General features: G+C 36.1%; 1 protein-coding gene across 5 annotated transcripts in view; it reads right to left on the minus strand.

The window, feature by feature from the left end:
* The window catches only part of sugct (succinyl-CoA:glutarate-CoA transferase), a 114,167-nt gene that overhangs the window by 89,928 nt on the left and 2,340 nt on the right, over positions 1–21,899 (minus strand). For all 5 annotated transcript variants that reach the window (XM_042751644.1, XM_042751649.1, XM_042751646.1 and 2 more), the window contains 3 exons: positions 15,768–15,859; positions 15,441–15,584; positions 6,736–6,831 (listed from right to left, as the gene is read on the minus strand). In XM_042751644.1, coding sequence (XP_042607578.1) covers positions 6,736–6,831; positions 15,441–15,584; positions 15,768–15,859 — 332 coding nt within the window. The remainder of the gene's footprint in view (positions 1–6,735; positions 6,832–15,440; positions 15,585–15,767; positions 15,860–21,899) is intronic.

Consider the following 21,899-nt stretch of genomic DNA (forward strand, 5'->3'; position numbering starts at 1 on the left):
ATTGTGAGTAAATGAAACAAAACTAGAATCAAAATTTTTAAAAAAATAATAGAATAAATGAATAAAATTACTTTACAGTGTCCTTATTACATTCAGGACTGTGTTCATTGACATTCACCATCTATAATAAATCTACAGTATCTGCACTTGAAATGGAGCAGATGCCTTGTTACACAACGCTTTATGGTACTGCGAGCAGTCAACAGGCCAAACACTCAGCACCTCAAAGCAAATATGGGAGCGATTAGGAGTTCTTTGAAACCGAAAGGTAATTAAAACAAGATAGGCCATGGTTCATCGTAAATCTTGCCTTTCACCACACACCTTCACAAACTCTCCTTGCTTCATTCTAGTGCTGTTCTACGATGAGCGCTCTGGACAGAGATGAGAGCGCAGAAGTGTAACCGACCTTTCAACTTTCAGTCCGTGCAGAAGCTAAAGACTGTTAGAAAATGATAGCTGGAGGACGAATGTTTCTTCACTGAGTGTTGGCCATGTGGCGGGCCAATAGTGCCTTAAGGACTTTCTGAGAAAAGACTTCTGTTCTCAGTGTCCTGCTGCGGACGAAACTGCACCCTAGCCATCCAGGATGTTCCACTGGTCGCCCCTCGTCAATAAAAAGTGAGAAAAATCAAACGGAGGACATCGTGCGTCATACTGTGAACATCTGCCGAACAGAGCCCCCAACTAACGCAGAAGCTGTCTTCAGTCCTCCTGTTTCGTACCTACTATACGAAGCGATATGAACGTTTGCTGGGGGGGGGAAACGGGGGGTCTGATGTTTATCCCGGGACAGCTGTAGGAACATGAAAGGCCGTAGCTCATTAAACTTAAGTGAAAATAAATGAAATGTTGTGAATGACAACAGAAGAGGCATTTATGGACCGTCTTTGGTCTTAACCAACAAGTAAACTGTTGTGACCAACTGATTTTTGTTCTTTAATATCACGACCACAAGACTGGAGATGTTCAGTTTATTCCTGTATGGTCACATTTGATTGGTTAACGTTGTGGTAGGTTTATTGCCGTGACTGTGCTGTATAGATGCCACATGCCAGTCTGATTAAAAATAAATAAATAAAATAACCACAAACTCACTTTGAAGAACTACACTACCCATAATCTTGACGAGAGGATCCACCAATCAGAGCCAGTGGAAAGGAAATGAACATCACGGCCAACCAACAAACAAATATATAGAATATTATACTTGAATATCTTTATATGGTGTTTATGTTGACTGAAATAAAAATACATGATTGTCACAATATTTTGATAATGCAACCCATTTGGCACAAACTATTAATTTCATCTGATATTGTGAAGAGCGATGCAGAAACATACAATAATGCTATAAATCTTATAGTCTATACTAACCTGTTGTTTTATCATATGTTAGTATTTGATTTGTTGTGTTGTTGTGTTTTGTTTGTTTGTTTTGTTTTGTTGAAGTTCCAATTATGCAAGCCTTATGTGTTTGTTTTCCAATAAGATTATCTTGTGGTCAATCAAAAAAAACAAATTAATATATTATAGTATATATAATATATATATATATATATATAATAATATATATATAGATACTATATATAATATATATATATATATATATAATCTATATAATATATATAATATATATATATATATAGTATAACACACACGCACACACACACCCCACACATATATATTTTTGATTTATTTGTTTGGGTTTTTTTTTTTTTATAACAGTATTAAATTTTTATTTTTTTTTTTTTTTATTATTGTGAGTAAATGAAACAAAACTAGAATCAAAAGTTTTAAAAAAATCACTATCTTAGAATAATTAAATGAATAAAAATTACTTTTACAGTGTCCTTATTACATTCAGGCCCTGACTGTGGTTCTATTGACATTCACCATCTGTAATAAATCTACAGTTATATCTGCACTTGAAATGGAGCAGATGCCTTGTTACACAACAACGCTTTTATGGTACCTGCGAGCCAGTCAACAGGTCCAACCACTCAGCAGCACCTCAAAGAAAAATATGGGAGCGATTAGGAGTTCTTTGAAACCGAAAGGTAATTAAAACAAGATAGGCCATGGTTCGGACATCGCCTTTAAATCAAGATTGCCCTCATTCCACAACACCACACCTTCACAAAATCTCCTTGCTTCATTCTAGTGCTGGTTCTACGATGAGCGCTCTAGGACAGAAGATGAGAAGCGCAGAAGTGTCTAAACGACCTTTCCAACTTTCCAGTCCGTGCAGAAGCTAAAGACTGTTAGAAAATGATTTAGCTGGAGGACGAATGTCTTTCTTCACTGAGCAGTGTTGGACATGTGGCGGGCCAATAGTGCCTTAAGGACTTTCTGAGAAAAGACTTCTGTTTCTCAGTGTCCTGCTGCGGACGAAACTGCACCCTATCCATCCAGGATGTTCCACTTGGCGCCCCTCGTCAATAAAAAGTGGAAGAAAAATCAAAACGGAGGACATCGTGCGTCCATACTGTGAACATCTGCCGAACAGAGCCCCCAACTAACGCAGAAGCTGTCTTCAGTCCTCCTGTTTCGTACCTACTATACGAAGCGATATGAACGTTTGCTGGGGAAACGGGGTCTGATGTTTATCCCGGGACAGCTGTAGGAACATGAAAGGCCGTAGCTCATTAAACTTAAGTGAAAATAAATGAAATGTTGTGAATGACAACAGAAGAGGCATTTATGGACCGTCTTTGGTCTTAACCAAACAAGTAAACTGTTGTGACCAACTGATTTTTGTTCTTTAATATCACGACCACAAGGACTGGAGATGTTCAGTTTATTCCTGTATGGTCACATTTGATTGGTTTAACGTTGTGGTAGGTTTTATTGCCGTGACTGTGCTGTATAGATGCCACATGCCAGTCTGATTAAAAATAAATAAATAAAATAACCAAACTCACTTTGAAGAACTACACTACCCATAATCTTGACGAGAGGATCCACCAATCAGAGCCAGTGGAAAGGAAATGAACATCACGCCAACAAACAAACAAACAAATGAACTGTAAATGATGAGAGTCACTCCGCTATATAATCTGTACTGGCACTACTGTTAAAAAGATTTCAGTTTCACATGATCCTCCAGAAATCATTAAAGTATGACAATTTTTTTGTATTTATTTAAAAAAGGTTGGGTTCGTGTTATATTTTTTTTTAATAATTTTTTAGAGTATAAAGTTTTAAAAAGTGTAATTCATTTGAAATAGAAAATCTTTTGGAATATTATGAACGTCCTTACTGTCACTTTTGATCAATTAATTTCATCCTTGGCAAATAAAAGTAATAATTAAAAAAATAAAATAAAATAATAATAAAATAACTTACTAACCTTAAACTTTTGAACAGTAGTGTATAAACTTTAACTTGTATAGTCATTGTAGTTTCACTGACATCATTTGCAATGCTTCATGGGATGAGTAGTCCATGCCCTCATAATAGAATATACACTGAACAAAATTATAAACGCACACTTTTGTTTTTGCCCCCATTTTTCATGAGCTGAACTCAAAGATCTAAGACTTTTTCTATGTACACAAAAGGCCTATTTCTCTCAAATATTGTTCACAAATCTGTCTAAATCTGTGTTTGTGAGCACTTCTCCTTTGCCGAGATAATCCATCCACCTCACAGGTGTGGCATATCAAGATGCTGATTAGACCGCATGATTATTGCACAGGTGTGCCTTAGGCTGGCCACAATAAAAGGCCACTCTAAAATGTGCAGTTTTACTGTATTGGGGTGTCTGAAAACCAGTCAGTATCTGGTGTGACCACCATTTGCCTCACGCAGTGCAACACATCTCCTTCACACAGAGCTGATCAGGTTGTTGATTGTGGCCTGTGGGATGTTGGTCCACCCCTCTTCAATGGCTGTGTGAAGTTGCTGGATATTGGCAGGAACTGGAACACACTGTTGTATACGCCAATCCAGAGCATCCCAAACATGCTCAATGAGTGACATGTCCCGGTGAGTGATATGTGGAGGCTCATGAAAGAACTGGGATGTTTTCAGCTTTCAGGAATTGTGTACAGATCCTTGCAACATGGGGCCATGCATTATCATGCTGCAACATGAGGTGATGGTCGTGGATGAATGGCACAACAATGGGCCTCAGGATCTCGTCACGGTATCTCTGTGCATTCAAAATGCCATCAATAAAATGCACTTGTGTTCGTTGTCCATAACATAACTGCCTATACCATAAGCCCACCGCCACCATGGGCCACTAGATCCACAACGTTGGCATCAGCAAAAACCAGGATTCATCCATGAAGAAAACCTCTCCAAAGTGCCAGATGCCATCGAATGTGAGCATTTGCCCACTCAAGTCGGTTACAACGACGAACTGCAGTCAGGTCAAGACCCTGATGAGGGTGACGAGCATGCAGATGAGTTTCCCTGAGACGGTTTCTGACACTCTGTGCAGAAATTCTTTGGTTATGCAAGCTGATTGTTGCAGCAGCTGTCCGGGTGGCTGGTCTCAGGCGATCTTGGAGGTGAAGATGCTGGATGTGGAGGTTCTGGGCTGGTGTGGTTACACGTGGTCTGCGGTTGTGAGGCCGGTTGGATGTTCTGCCAAATTCTCGGAAACGCCTTTGGAGACGGCTTATGGTAGAGAAATGAACATTCAATTCACGGGCAACAGCTCTGGTGGACAATTGCATGCTCCCTCAAAATTTGTGACATCTGTGGCATTGTGCTGTGTGAAAAAACTGCACATTTTAGAGTGGCCTTTAATTGTGGCCAGCCTAAGGCACACCTGTGTAATAATCATGCTGTCTAATCAGCATCTTGATATGCCACACCTGTGAGGTGGATGGATCATCTCGGCAAAGGAGAAGTGCACACTAACACAGACTTAGATTTGTGAACAATGATGAGAAATCGTAAGTATTGTACAAAAAACTTCATATAAATTAGTACAATCCGACTCGTATAAAAGTGTACGATTTGTAGATAAAACTTCATCGTGAAGGTTTACCCTAAACTTACCGCAAAAACATCTTACAAAAACATACAAAAGAGATTGTAAGATCAACCATTTCACCAAATCATGAATAACTCGTGATCGAGGCATCACGCCGAGTCTGACGTGTGCCAAAATGCTCTCATGATAGCGAGGCTGCAGTTTACAAATCACAGTTGCAACATCTCAGCTCATGTCTAAAAAGTTAGTTAGATTTTTTGTATGTGAGAGATTAATGTTTGAACACACTAACAGAATAATAATATACGATTTTAATCATATTTCTGAATCATGTTTTTTATTAAACTAAAAATAGAAAGCAAAAATGTGATTATTTGTTCATCTTCATGTACCAGCAGCAATATTTCAAAATAATCCACTTCACTGACAACAAAGAACATGAACATCATATATTCCTCTGGCCTGCTATAAGACATGGGAGCCGTCAGCTCTTTTTTCACTCCTGACTGTAACACCTGCTCTCAAATACATTAAAGCGGAGTTGTATCAAACAAGTCTTATAATAAACCAACTATAACCATATGCAAGTACAAGCAGCTCCATCAAATATTTACACAAGCAAATGTAATTCATTAGTATTAGACCGTAGACCTTACCACTTGGGTAAATAAACAGTAAAATGAACATAAAGTGAGAGTCTGTTTTCCTCTAAGAGTGGATAAAGAGGTGTCTGGCACAACGCCGCCAATCAGTTCCAGAGATGCAGTCATCCGACAAAAATTTGATCAAATTATCTAAAAAAAAAATAACAAAAATAAAAAAAACATCTCCATGAATAATTGTGTAAAATAAACAAGTGTTTGTATGTTTGTATGCACTGGTCAAATGTATGTACCGCTCAAACAAATGTTTGTATGCACTGGTCAGTTCTTTCTCAAACATCATTACTCACAGAAGAGCAGTGGGAACAGATATTACTGGACGAGACTAGAACAGCCACACAGGCAGAACAAACCATGTGTTGACTCATCAGGACAAATAAATATGATCACAAATAAGGGCCTGAGAAAACTGATCAAGAGTCTTACTCTTATTTTATTTTATTTTATTTTTTTAGTTAAAAAATAAAATAAAATGAAATTACACTAAATTAACATTACATTTTATTGAATTAACTAAATATGATTTCAATTTATTCAATGAATGTTATTTAAAAAAATTAAATAACACTGAATAAAGTGACATTAAATTATATTGTATTAAACTGTGTTAAATTAAATTAAAAAACTTAATTGAACTGCACTAAAAATAAAATTAAATAAAAAATTACATTGAAATAAATTCAATTAAATAACACTGACATTAAATTGAATTGAATTAATATTAAACTGCATTAAATAAAAAAAGCATTAAACTGCACTGAATTATATTAAATTGAAATGAATTAAGTTAAATTAAAAATAAAATCTGTTAAATGAAAAATTTCATTAAAAATAAATTGAATTAAATTACACTTAATTAACCTTAATTGTATTAACTATTTCACTGCATTACATTACATTAAATTGCATCAAATTGCATTAAATTGTATAAAATAGAAAATAAAACTTAAAATTCATTACATTACAAAAAAGTAAATTATGAAATTAAATTTATAATTTTTTGTCCTTCAACCTATTGTCATTGGGAAATTATAGGCAGCAAAGAATGAGGACACCAAAAAGCTTTAAGCTTATAATATAGCGAGTATAAAGAGCTCTGCACAGTGTAAGAAATGGTGTTACCTGGTAAGGGACGATGCTCCCGTGGGCAGTTCCCCATCGACTGGCTTCAATACCAGCGTTGAGGTAGTTGGCAGCAATGTGAGTTAGACAAGCAACCTGTAGACAAATTGAAGAAGAAAAAAGAAAATAGTTTTAAATCTTAAGAACTGTCAGTAGGCTCATTACACCTTGCTGTTTTGTGAGTTCAGCCAAGTTTTTCACGGCTGACACCGCAGTTCAGCGACTCCTACTAGAATCCACCGTTTGTTATTCTTGAAAATGAACCAACAAAAACTTTAACACTTTTAACAAACACCTAAAAAAGGCATATCATCTTGGTTACCGCATTTAAATAAAAACGTTAAAAAAGGTCCCAGCTTTTTTATGATGCCCAGGTGACATCAGATCAGAAGCCATGCAGCTGAGACAATATTTTGCAATGTACAACCATGCACTGAGAGGACAGAGGTGGAATACTTTGTCAGATCAAAGCCTGTCAGTGATGATTTAACAGTCTGGACAGCACAGCCCGTCCTGCCCAACACCTTGAGCTGAACCCATTCTTCACTTCCCAGCTGCTTTATTTCCATGACGTCTTACGCTGAGGCTGTTGTTTACCGAAACTTTGGTTTCTGTTTAAACGGCTGGAAACAATCTTATTTTTCTCCATATGCAAGCTAAAAAATTTTACGTTTCTTAACTTTCTTCTTCAGTAAGCTCATTAAATGATTAGCAACTGGTCCAGAACTGAACCAGAGACGGTAAAAACAGAGAAAGAGCTAGTTTTAATCTGCTCAGATCATGTGCACCTCATAAGATAATCATACAAACTCAGGGCCAAATGTCAATACACTGTAGTGTGCACTTCAATATACTTGTCTTAGACATGCTAAGATTAAACGTCCCACCTCATAACCTTTTATTCATCACTTCGTCTCCTGTTTACAGACAAAATATACTATGAAACTGATTTCAGGTGCCAGACAGCATTTGCTGTTAACTGGTTGTGTGTATTAGACAAAACTCAGCAGACAAGACAGATCAGTAAAGAAACCGGATCCAATATTCCTTGTGTCAGATGGATATCGGCATGATCTAACATTTTTGGCTTTGTTATAAAAAAATAAAAAAAAAATAAAAACAGAATATTTTTAATGTATGCAACCAAACATTGTATTACATTACATGTCAGGTAACCACTAGATAAATTAATGCTACAAGTATTTGTTTAGCATTTTTAAACACGTCTGTTTTCAAATAACATGATTTTTTAGTAATTATATACATTATAATATGTATTCATTAATATATTCATTAATATAACTCAATTATTATTTTTTTTTTTTTGTATTAAAGGGGTCCTATTATGCTTTTTCGCTTTTTGAATTTTAGTCAGTGTGTAGTGTGTATGTTTGGACATAAAAAAGATCTACCAAGTTACAAATCTCAAAGTCCACTCTAAAGGGAGATATTTCATTTAAAAAAAATCCCTTTTCAAGAACTACAACGAATGGCTCGTTTGAACTACAGCGATGTTTTCCAGGGGTTTTGTGATGTCACAAAGCGTCTATTAGAATGTCATTAAAATAAATCCCGCCTACGGAAATTCTTATAGTTGGGGTGAGGAGGGGCGAGGACGTGGTTACAACCATATATATATAAATAGATGCCCTATTAGTGGCTGTTTCTATGGGCCACTATACATAAGCCATCCGCCATATTGGAAATATCCGTGCAACTACAGTTATACGTATGAATATTTGTATCTTCAGTAGACTTCAGAAGATGCTTTGGCTAAACTAACACAATACAAGATGAAGTCCTTAGCTAACAAGGCATTTAAAAGGTACTTTAATTTAAAAACCTGTAATATTGAGTTGATGCATATTAAAACCAACACATTCTTACCTGTGAAAGGTTATCCCGTTTCTATACGTGTCTATGGTCAGAACATTTGGTTGAGTTCATCAGACAAGACGACGACGACGAATAAGTGCTGCTGTAGCGCCAAGTTTTCACAAGTTATTACACATGCACCTGAATAATTATGTATGTAAATATGTATGTTACAATTATGAAAATACATTGCTGACAGTACAATACTGGACAAAGATGCAATCTGCAGAATTTACACTTCAATTATGAGACTACAGCGTTTTCCAAACATTGATTTATTTGTGGCGCCCACCACAATATCAAAACTGACCGCCACAAATAGATTTTACACAAGGCTTTGACTTCATTGAATAAACATGAGCACTGGACGTTTCAGAATAGAAAAACGATGCGGGTGTTTTGATATCACTGTATTTCTGAAGAAAACCAACTGTCTTCAGAAAATTTTGGATGTTATTTTCATCCTAAAAATGTAAATTATGTGAAAAATAATGTGTTTTTCGAACCACCAAGCATTAGAGCATGTTCTAGTACTCCCCCAAAGCAAAATCAAGACTTTGTAAAAGAGCATAATAGGACCCCTTTAAAGTAAAAGGGAGCTAAACATGTATGTCTTGAAAAGAGCTGCTTGGAGGCATTGGAAATAAGACCTTCGAGTGAACTGACTTGCCTCACAGGGACTGAACTTAAGTTATTTCCCAGCAGACCCACTGCTGCCCTCCAAACTCAAGAGGAGTCAACACTCCATCCAACACTTCCACTCAACAGAAACCTAGAGAAATGAATGAAGCTGCTATAATATCAAAGACAGAAAAGCCAAGTAGCATCTTGTTGCACTCACAGCACCTCATGTGCTGTTCTCACCACAGATCTTTAATTTAACATGCGATAAACGTTTGCAGGGTAGCAAGAGGTCACTGGATATCGCCGTTCTCCAAATCTGCTACGCATATGTTCCTCTAGCCAGATATTTTCCAATTAAAACACAATAGCATGAACTAAAGCGCATCCCAGCCTTCTCTCCTGAGCTCGGAACTTGTTCTTGGCACAACATCTGAGAAAAACCTAAAAACTTTTCAAGCTGTTTCACTCAAAACAAAAACCAAAGACATCCCCTGCATAATTGCCCATACTTCTGTTACCTTACTCTACCCAAGCACTGCTTCATAAGGTGATTTTTTTTTTTTTTGTATTTAATGAACAGTATAAAAAAAAAAATCATATGTAATCTATTGTTAATAAAAATATTTTTATGAGTTTCTTTCTAGTAAATGTCTTTATGTTGTCAATTTGATTTTTCTATAAGCAACTGTTAAATTAATGATTGACAGTTCTAGAATTAATTTACTTAGGGTGGCAAAAACAAAAAGGGTTGCAACTGCAAATTACAAAACAGCAGAAGCCAAAATCTGAACATGTTCTCTTCCCTGCTACAGATTCTGCGAGAACGACGAACACTGCATCTGCTGAGATTCTGAAGTGTGAAATATTTGTTAAAACCACAGGAGACGATGAGCGAAGAGATTCAAAAAGCTAAAAAACAGACGAAGAAACAGGCAGATTATTCAAAGTATAAGAACTACAAGAAAATGTGTCGTTGTGTTTATTTATGGAACATATGAGGTCAAAGGTCAATGTTAACACGGCAGATATACTGTTGTATAGGAATGGGTACTAACACGCTCAATTCACAATTAAATTTCGATTCACAAGTTGTTTTAATGACTTCTTTCCACAGTTGACAGAGCAATTACATGAGAAATGATTCATTTTAGTAAGTTGTACTGTTTCTTTCAAGACCTTGTGATGTTCATTCATGTTTATTTCATGCTATAACTAGTAGTAAAGAGAGAGATGATCAGTTCACATGCTGCTTGAACTTAAGAGGCTGCCACGCCACATTTAAGAGTGACAAAATTACATTTATTGCCTGTATTTTGTGATGAAACTGACAAAATTTGAAAGCTGAAATTATTTCATATCTAAAGGATAGTTTTTGTACTTTTCCCCACCTTTTCATACTTGTGTTCCTGATCAAAAATGACAAGCCTGAAAAAAACAATGGCTTGTAAATCTCTCATTATGCTATATTATTACTAGGGATGCATGATATTATCGGAACAATATCGGAATCAGCCGATTATGGCTTAAAAAATTACATATCGTCATTGGCCAGACATGAAAAATTATACCGATATGCCTTGCCGATAAAATGAATACCTCACATGTGTTCAGGGTGTGTTAGCGAAGATCAAGTCAGCAGTGTGGTCATTTTTTTAACTTTTCAGCATCGATTGGCATCAGCTATAGGACAAAATGAGTTGAAAAATATTGGCATATATTGTTAAGCAACTAGTTAATGGTGAGAATTGGTCCCTAAACTAAAGTATTACCAATCATTACTCAAACAGCACTACTCTAGTATGTCCAGGGATATCAACAGTCAAAAAGCGTACAAGAATTCAAGCACAGACAATGACATTAGCCTATATAACTGAATTGAAGAATAATGATTTCCAAACAACCTAAGGTTTTCCCAGGACACAACATGCTGCCCATAAATACCTATGTTTGCATCTGGATTAAGGGAAACTGTGTGGTGTGGTTATCTAATGCCCTCTGTGCTTTTGCTGTTGCAGAGAACCTATAAATTTGCTGAAGGGTTAGATTACTACGACCACAGGATGATCGGTGGGAAATGTTTGGAAAGAGGCGGAACTCACTTATCTCTGCCAGCTTAGGGTCTACCGCAGAAACCATGACCCATCATCCCTTCAGCCCACAGATAAGACACATGCATCCGATAAATTCCTACTAGCCATGTACCAGAAAATCCATGCACAAAATCCAACACAGTCACTGAGAAGAGCCCGGGTGACTTTTCCTGAAATGGGAAGCAATTAAAAACGTATGAGGGGTACGAGAAAAAAAGAGTTCCAAGAGAGAATGTACTCGAACCACAACAGACGATCACAAACAATCGCATTATTGGAACCATTTCTGGAAACCACATCCTTCTTTCAAAGCGGTATCATTCAGGGGACGAGCGCTCTGACTCGTTAGTTCTGCACAAAGGTTTTGCAGTATCATGTCAGAAACGAGAGTCGGACATGTTGTGGATCTTTTGAATGATCTTTTCAGAAAACTAGAGGGACAAGATGACCGACTTAAAATCCAGCTCTTCCCAAGGGCGGTGCGGGACAACAGATTTAACTCAGATGCTTGATTCTAAACCCTTTATTCATTTGCTAGGTTTACACAGAGTTCCAATGCTCTGTTCCAAAACACAGCTGCCTACGTAGGCAGCATGATTACAAGGCCTTCTAAAATACCTTCTTTCAGTCAAAATCTGATGTTGCACTGGAAGTATTCTGGTTGAAAAAAAGACAATAACAACAACTGATGCAATAACTATGAATGGATAAAAAGCTTAATGCAATTAAAATTTTATCCAATATTATTGTGTTATGTACTGTATTTCTTATACAATTCCATGCAATGCAATTCTGTTTATTTATTTTGTATTTGCTTTATTTTAATTTATTTTATGCTTTTTCAAACAACATTACCAAAAAAAAAATTTAAAAAAAAGTCTGGTGTTAGTAAGTTTTTTTTTTTTTTTTTTTAGCAAAAATGCATTTAATTGATCAAGTGACAATAAAGACATTTATAATGTTACAAAAGATTTCTATTTCACATAAACAAAGGATTCTTATCAAAGAATTCTTCAATTAATGAAGAATTCAACCAAAGAGTTGATGGTAGCCATTGACATCCATGGCAAAGAAAAAAAAAAGATATTTAATTTTTGGGTGACCTATGCCTTTAAAAGTTATTATTCCTTGTCAGCTGCCTTTGACGTCATTGCTCAGGATAGTTGATAGTCAAGCGCTTGGTATTTTCCTGCATTTCGAGAGCGATTAGTCACAAAGCAATTAAAGCTGAGCATGAGCAAAGACGGCACATTTCCGGCATACTTCCGGCAGGTCCTATAATCACCCGAGCAAGAACATTTACGAAGAATGCAACCTGATAGACCTTCCTGCAACAAATGAAGCGTGACTCATTTTCTTTCATTACAATCATATTTGAGGATATTAAAAGATTAGGTCTAAAATTTGTGAACGTTGACTCATTCACCTTAAAACTTTTAATTGCAACTCAAATTTCTATATTTAATGTGTTCCTCAATCCCTCCACATTCTAAGCACAGTTTGAAATGTCCCATTTCTGCAGAACTCAAAGTGGCTCTCTTCAAATAAACAGAAGAAGATGTCTTGTGAGTTTTGGACTCTACTAATGCATTTCTGATTGAGTAATCTTCAACAGTCATTATTCTGAGTTTTCCTCCGTTATTCGGTGTCAAAACACAATGAGAAGCGGTTTGGAGGAAACACTTTTGTCATTCAGCGTAAAATGAAAACACGTTTGCTGCATGCAAATATTTATCTATCAGGACTTTAGTCAATCTAGAATTTCAGCTCGGAAAGCAGCCGCAGCTGAACAGGGTATTTGAGGTTTCAGGTAGTTACTATGGTGAAAAACTCAACAAAATAATCCTGTTAAGTGATACTGCAGATGCAAAAGTCATTTGAAAGAAAACTGCTATACTTTACGTCTCCGTCCCAGTCTTTAAGTTTTCAGTAAACACATGCAATTAAAAAACAAGGAGAGAATATAAAACATGCACCAAGTGAACCAAATGTCATGCAACAGATTTCTCTTGGAACACGGTGGAGTCTGTGGAATATCACCATCAACACATGCTCATGAACACGTAAACTTAGCGTCTCACGCTCCATTGATTCCCATGATGCTACACTGTTGGCTTCTCAATCGGCTGCTTACGGCGTTGACGTCTTCTGAGCAAGCACTTCTATTTAGATCCTCTGTAATCTTGCATTTCCGGACAGGATTGGCAGTTGGCAGGCCAGACGCGCTACAAGCGGCGTGATACTTTTTGAAGTCGCTCATTCAAAAACCAAAAGAAAATGGCAGGCACAAATTATTCAAAATCACATTTGTAAATGGTGTGCTATTTTCTCCACAAGGACAGGTATTCAACTGCCTCAAAACCTGTTTTGTTCGTGAAATATGCAGTGGCATGGCAGGAAAGCCTACTGCTACTTACAATACGAATTAGCATTTAACCCCTTAGCATGCCTACCACACACCATTATTTACGCCAGGAAAAAATTGAGCTGAGTCACCACTTACATAACGAAGAAAAGTCAATCCAAAAAGTACATGTGACTAATCTTAAAGTTCAAGTTCAAAGTGACCACATGAATTAGAAACTTCACTTGAACTTCACTTAAAAGCCATAAAATGGTATAATTTACACTAAAACAATATTCATGGTGAAAAATTAAGGCATACACTATGAACATTAGGAAATATATATTCTTTTCACTCAAAAACCACCCAAAGTCAAACCTATCAAGCTATTACACTAAATTAAAAAGCACATGCTGAAGTCTAGTAGCTAGGGACAATGATTGGTTTATACGCTTATACAGTTATGGAGAGCTGATTTATTTATACTGTAAAGTAAAACGCTCATGTTTTCTCTAGAGTCAGGAATGGGTCAGATTAAACGCACTTCCAGGGAACTGCATTCTTTCAAGCCAAAGAAACAAAACAGAGTGGTCTGGTTCAATTTAAAAAGTGAAAAGGGCAAGAGACAATAACTGCAGCCCTGAAATCTGAATGAGGGATACTTCTAAGAGCTGAATATTTCATCATGCAGATAATCTAAGAAGTACTGAATGCATGAAATGCAGTCAGTGTTATTGAACTGTCAGTTTAAGAGCATGAAAGTGAAATGACGTCCTGTATCAGAAATTCACTTATACTATCCAGTGTTAGAAAAGGACTGAATCACATTAAAGAGACTTTCAATTGGTTCCACCTCTACATGCCAAGCATATCTGCCTCTCTAAATGCTTTCTGAATGAGAAATCATATAGTTTATTGAATTTATGGAAACCTTACATATTATTCCTTTGAATAGATACTCCAAAATGTATTAATGGAAGTGAAATCTTGATTCAAGTGAAATGAAAGTAAACTATTTAAAAGTTTATAAAAAGAGAACAAAGAGACTCTAAAGTGATTACAATCACTTACACAGTTTAGTGTCATTATACAATAATATCTGACTGAAATTAGAATAAAATACTCTGTAATAACCATATCTTATGAAAATAAGCTAAAATATTTAAAAATCTATTTTAAGCTTGTGATTAAAAACAGTAATATAATTATTTATCTTAATAAATAAGATATAGCCTGAATGCACTGTAAGTCGCTTTGGATAAAAGCGTCTGCTAAATGCATAAATGTAAATGTAAACATTAATTTAATTAACATTATTAAAAAGCATCTTCATATAAGTGCTCTCCAGGAGCCTCCGATTTCTGTGCATGCACAACTGGTGAATTGTATTTTTGTTCCTTTAATTTGTTACTAATTTAAAGGAAAAGTTCACTCAAAAATGAGAATTCAAAGAAAAAGCACGTACCCTGCTGATAAAACAGCTGATAAAAACATCACAATAATCCACACCACTCCAGTCCATCAGTAAATGTCTTGTAAAGTAACTTGTGGATTATTGTGATGTTTTTATCAGCTGTTTGGACTCTCATTCTGACGGCACCCATTCACTGCAGGGCATTCATTGGTGAGTAAGTGATGGAATGCTACATTTCTCCAAACCTGTTCCCATGAACAAACAAACTCATCTACATCTCGGATGACCTGAGTGCGAGTACATTTTAATTTCTGGGTGAACTTGCCTGCTTTTGTTTGCAGATAAGTAAATGTCGCACCTGTGAAGACAGAAGATTGCAGTCTATATGAAGGCCTCGTCCTGTTTTCTGTCGCTGAAGCAGAGCAGCCATGACGGCTCCCTGAGTGTATAAACCGGTGGCCAGATCTGTCATTGCAACACCTGGTCTGACAGGGTCTCCATCCTTAAAAGAGAAAAAGTTAAATAAACTGAAGATAAAGGATCTCAAATAGGATGTAGCATTTAAGTAGAAGTGTGCCATTCGAAACAAATGGTATGGGTTTGGGTAGGGTATCTGTTTCTTCCACCAATATTTCACAATTTGTTGATGCTATAAATAACAAGCACATCAGATCATTGTCCTCACCTCAGGACCAGTGATGTGCATCATACCAGACACCGCAGACGCAATGGAGTCATAACCAGGCTTGTGTGACTCGGGGCCCGTCTGTCCATATCCTGAACAAATTAACAGACGTTGTTATTGATTATATGTGTGCTTACAGCTCAGTTTCGTGTAATATAAGCATGCCAGAGCTACAATCTCCAGCATATTCTGCTTTGCCAGTACGGCTGTGTACACACGTCCAGAGAGAATGTGGGCAAAGACCCGCTTACTTTTCTATTATCATCAGAGCAGTCAGATTAACTTGATTCTAGGAACTCCACCGTAGTTCTAAGACTTTTGACTCAATGGAGGTAAAAATCTATGGATGTGTTTATTTCCTTGGCAGAGGTATGGGCGGCTTAAGGAAAATCTGTCATGCCCTAGTATGAAAACAGCAGTGTACTGGCCAGAGTTTGCACAAGTATATTTCACAAAACAGTATCCCTTCATAACATTTTTCCTTCTCTCTTTGCTTTAATTACTTGTGTTTGCTAAGGCAACTATCACTAGTATTACTGCTAATACTCAGATTTATTAATTAAAAAAATAGATAAATAAATAAAGACGTAAACCATGTGTTACACATCTGCAAAAAAAAACAAAAAAAAAAAAAACTTTTTTTTACCTGTGCCAAAAAAATTTACAATAAAAATACAGTACCATTGTTTACAGTATTATGGGACGTCTGTATATTTACAACCATATATTTCATTAAGTGACATAATGTTAAAAAACCAATCTACCTAAACCACCAAAATCTGATTTTTGCCTTAAATGTACTGATAAACACCATAATACAGGGAGAAAAAGAGACAACAGAAAATGTCACACAAAACACGCTATCACATCATGCTAACTAATAACAAAAATAAAGAAAAAAGAAAATTATCTATACAAAATATGTGATGTGTCACACAGTGATTTCTGAGAATGCTCTTTTACTTTTTTAATATGGTAAATTATAGTTTTTACTTGCCAAAAAAAAAAAAAATGTGATTACATATAATGTGATGTTAAGCCATTTAAAATTTTTCACTGTACATGTTATGGTAACTTCCAGGTTAACCAGGGTTTACTATAGCATTTTTACAGTATTTTTCAAGCACTTTTACAGCAATCAGACTGGAATGATACCTCAACTCTGAGCTTTTACATTTCTAAGTGTCAGGTCAAATCCCTGGCAAATATGCAGCTTTTCACTTCACAAAATCAACATGGATCATCTGTTTGGACTCTTATTCTGACGGCACCCATTCACTCCAGAGGAACCACTGGTGAGCAAGTGATGTAATACTAAAATTCTTTAAATCTGTTCAAATGATGAAACAAACTCATCATGGATGGCCTGAGGGTGAGAAAATATTTAGAAAATTTTCAAACAAAAAAGGCAAAACTAGTTATTAAAATCTGTATTTTAGCTGTTATTCAATGAGATTAGAGAACTGGTTTCTAAGAGAATCCATAACAACAGCAGAATTAACTAGTCGTAGTGTTGTATCCATTCATCAGACAGACCAGGTTTCTCTACTGCCAGCTTTGACACAATGTGAAAGGCATCCAGTGCCAAACCTCAGCACATTTGGGTGTGGGGGCCGATCTAATGAAGGACATCTGCTGAAAATAACTTGCGTTCTCAGACACCACTTAATCTGCTTTAATTTGCTGTAAAGAAATGAAACCCCAATAATAAAAAGGAACTGAGCTTTGTCGCTTCTGTGGACGCCGAGCACCAAGGAGACCTCAACCATCTCCAGAAGAGGGACAGGAGTCTGTGGTTCTCCTCCTCTGAACTCATCAGTGTAACCAAGCCTGATTACTCCACATCAACCAGACATCACAGTGTGTGTCTCGCCAGAAAACCCTCGTTCCATATCTGCATGGACCGTAACAGACCTGATGTACTCCTGATAAAAACTGTGTGGAATCAAAACCACCTTTTTATAGTGGGAACATGAAAAAATGATGAAATCTGAAGGGTATTCTGGTGTTTTTTTTTTTGTTTGTTTATTTGTTTTGCTTGCATATCAAGCACTGTGTTTCCCGTTTCGTTGAATATACGATCCTCTTAGACTTTATGGCTCAACGGAAGGACTAGTTTTACTTAAATGGTGAAATCGCTAGTAAATAAATTGATGACTTGGCATAAAACGAGAAGTCAAAAGAAAAAGAAAAAAAATGACTTTAACAAGCTTTAGATGAGGTAAACCACTAAAAAAAGAGTGTACTAGATGTTCCATTCAAAACCATGTTCTACCAGGTCATCCAAAAACCCAAAAGGCTCAGAATTACAACCCAAATGGTAATATTTTTGACGAAAGGAAGAGTATTTCAAGCATATAATGAGCACGCTCGATACTTTAACCCTGCAGGAAGAAGAAAAACCTTTCACAGTAAAAAACAGACGAAGAGTCGATGCTTTCGGGCCAGGTTTGGTCATCGTTACGCCAGCAATGGCAAATCCCAAGGTTCCTGACAACGCTGATGTCAACATCTGATTAATCTCCCATGTGTGGGACCTCTTTTTTTTTTGGAGCACAAGGCAAATTATGTCTCGTATCAAAGATGCTTCTAGTCTGCCAAGTCATGGTTTTAAGCCTCCATGGGGACTTGCACGAGCAATCACAATGTATGGGTTACGCAGTGCCGTTTCCTGATGAAATTGGGCCAAAATAAAAAATGGGTCACTCCCAAATTGCTACTGGACCACAATTTTGCCCCCTCAGGACTGAAGCAATAAACCAAAGGATGTCAATAAATCAACTGACGGCATGCCACTGCAAGGCCCATTACAAATAAATTAGACAAGACTGCGGAACTGCTACAGCATGTGAGATACAAACCAGCCAGAAATGAATGGCTTCCCTTATTGCTGATTGGGGTGTCCAATTAATCACAGTTCATGTGGTGGGGCAGGAGACTGGTAATGATATTTGCTTAAAGCAAAGATTTAAAGGCTTCAACAAGAGGGCCACAGCAGACCTCTAGTGCTGGATCCAACATTCCCAATCTAAGGCCCGTTTGCAGAGCGTATGCAGTTTTTTCCATGCCTATGTTAACAGGTTAGCACATTCACACTGCACTCGGATGCAGTCCGGCAATGCAATCCAGGAGCAGTGCATATGTAGTCGTCTATTTTTGCTGTGCTGCATGAGCTGAATTAAAGTGACAGCACATTGTTCACGGTAAAAATTTACATAGATGGACACAAAAATGTAGTGATTACACCATAAATGCATTTAATTAAAGTCTACTGTGTTTCACAGTCAACACATATGGCTTTTAGCTAGGTTTAATGGTTTTGCCACTTGCTTAAGCAACTTAATATATAAATCTATCAAGAAGTACAATGCACTGAATAATAACTTAACATTTATTGCTCAAAACGTAAATTCTATGAAATACCGTATACCACACATACACATATATATATAAATGGTGCTCAGTGCACATTGTGAGACAGCTCAATATTACACTTAGATGCATAAAAATAAGTCACTTTTCTAAAGCCAATGATGTCAAAATGATCACACTGTTGTATGGTTTTAATTGTTATATTTGAGGAAACTTTGCTGATGAGATCTGTGAGCTGCTCGCCATTTTAAATGTTTACCAAGTTTCAAAATAGATACTCATCATGCAATGTTAATTTTATGTTAGAGAGGATAGACTCTAATATCTAATAACTTTTTCATTTTTTTCACTTTTTATTTTTTAAATGTTCTGTCAAGCAGACAGTTTTCTATTTAATAAAGATTGTCTGGATATAAATTCCTCTCAATATCGATTACAGTCAACATAGAACAAATTAAGTTTTGGCCAAATGTAATTAAGGGGGAAATGATCAGTTTGCTTCAACGGTGCCGCTTTCATTTGATCTAATTTGTTAGACTTTTCTGGAGAGTGAATGAATAAATCAATCAATCAATCAGCAGGTTTAAGGAAACCAAAGCGGTCAGCAAAACCACAGAAGGCACACTGATGACAATCGACTAGAGAGGCTCGTCCTTAAAATCCCTGTCAAATAATAAATCAAACAGCACTTGTTGAAACTAAGCATTCCAGACTGATTTTACACTGAAGAAGAAAGTGAAAATCCTTTCAGAAGGGGAAAATTAAATGATAGAGCACAGTAAATCATTCCAATTTAACTGTCCAGCATCCACAATTTAATGAGGTCTTGTGGGTTACGCCTCCAGGTCTTTATAAGCAGCGCGAGACATGGGAATTTAGCTGTGATTTGTGATCTTACAGAGAACAGCAGAAAGAAAATGCAGTCTTTGAATGCAATTCATTGCTAACCGCAAGAGATGCCATTGCAGTGTTGACACAATGTAACAACTAAGATCACTGCCAGCATGAGAGTTTCGTTTGCTGAACTGCTGATTGAATGGTTTGGATTTTTTGCGTGTTGATAGATGCTGTAATTTAACTATACTACTTCATGTTCCCATGTAAATAAAAACAGACATTTCTCAGTAGTTCTGAAACAGTATTAAATCCAGATGCAATCTGTAGTAAACATTTTATACCTATATAATTAAAAAAAAACTGCATGTTAGTTTGACCAAAACTGGTGACTTTTTATAAGGTTTCTGACACACAAAGAAATGTGTGCCTGTCTACAGAAATGCTGATTTCCATTTCCTTATCAAGTGTGACTTGACTGCAGGATTTATGGGTGCCTGACACGTGAAACCAATCAACAAAGCAGCCAGCGTGGTGACAGTGCCCATCCGCTTCAGATTAGCGTGGCTACAGAACAATTTTCAAGTAAAGCGTGGCTTCGTTTATGAGTGTGATTTTTTTTAAAATCAGACAGTGAAGTAAATTAGCCTTTTCATAAGGGCCATACAACTGAAACATTAGGGTTTATGGGTTAAAAGCAGGCCAGGTTTAGAATACCATAGGCGTGTCTACAGTACAGCAAACCTGGGCTTTTACATTTATAACTGGAGATATAAGCGTAATGAACACGTCAGCTTTTTGTTGCCGCGGTCTTCCTCCATTTATACAAACACACCCAGTTTCTCTGTTCATTCATGTCATGGACTGCATCATAAATACATCATAAAAGAGAAACCGCTTAAAATGTGCATTGACACATCTCTTCAACAGGCAGTGGTTCTCAACCAGGGAGACGGGGTCCACTAGGGGGCCTCAAGAATATAAATACAAAAAGTATTTAAATAAAAAAAAAAAAAAAGATTATTAATGTCAAAATGATCTAAATTCAATCTGAATTAAAATGCTAAAACCATTAAGATGTAAACGATTTCTCACATATTATTATAATATAATATAATAATATCATAAAATATTGAAAATATATATATATATATTTTTTTTTTAACCAGGGCTTGATATTGTAAATATTTTACCTTCACTTGTTAAATCTATTTAGGAGCATGTTTGCAAAAAAAAAAAAAAAAAAAAAAAAAAAATCCCTGTGGGTCTTTAGGATGTGTAAAACATCAGTTTTATGAAATTTAAAGGTAAAAAGTCTTGAATGTCTTAATAAAATAGTATTTAAATACTTAAAAGAAATAGTCTTAAATAATATATATATATATACACATACATACTGAGTGCCCTGTTGGTTACAGTGATTACTTCCTTTTGAATTATATTTTTTATGTCATTTAAAGTATAAGTATGTTTATTTTAAACATTTATTTTTTAATCCATTGCCAAATGATTTCAAATTTCTTAAATATTAATTAAAAAATAAATATCGGCTTTATATCGGCATGCTGCTTTTACAAGATATCGGCAGTCAAAAAAAAAACAATATCGGTCGACCACTAGAATTGTGATACAGTCTAATGTGATTATTAACATTCAAAAGACTACAATTTCATTAAAAATATGTCAGAGATGCACTTTAAATGTCAAAACACGGTGCTGCTGCACATTCTACAGACTGGTTTGCAATCAATAAATAACATGCATTTATGCCCAGAGACAGTCATAATAACTAAGAGTATATCATAAATAATGCTTACTTTATGGTATTTATACAGTAATATGTTGTAAACGGTTGTATTTTATGCTTATTTAGTCTCCTCATCTTTTTGAAAGGGCAGCTGACAATGGTAACATTTCAAAATAAAA

Source organism: Cyprinus carpio, chromosome B24, assembly GCF_018340385.1.
Source record: "Cyprinus carpio isolate SPL01 chromosome B24, ASM1834038v1, whole genome shotgun sequence".
NCBI classification, from domain to species: domain Eukaryota; kingdom Metazoa; phylum Chordata; class Actinopteri; order Cypriniformes; family Cyprinidae; genus Cyprinus; species Cyprinus carpio.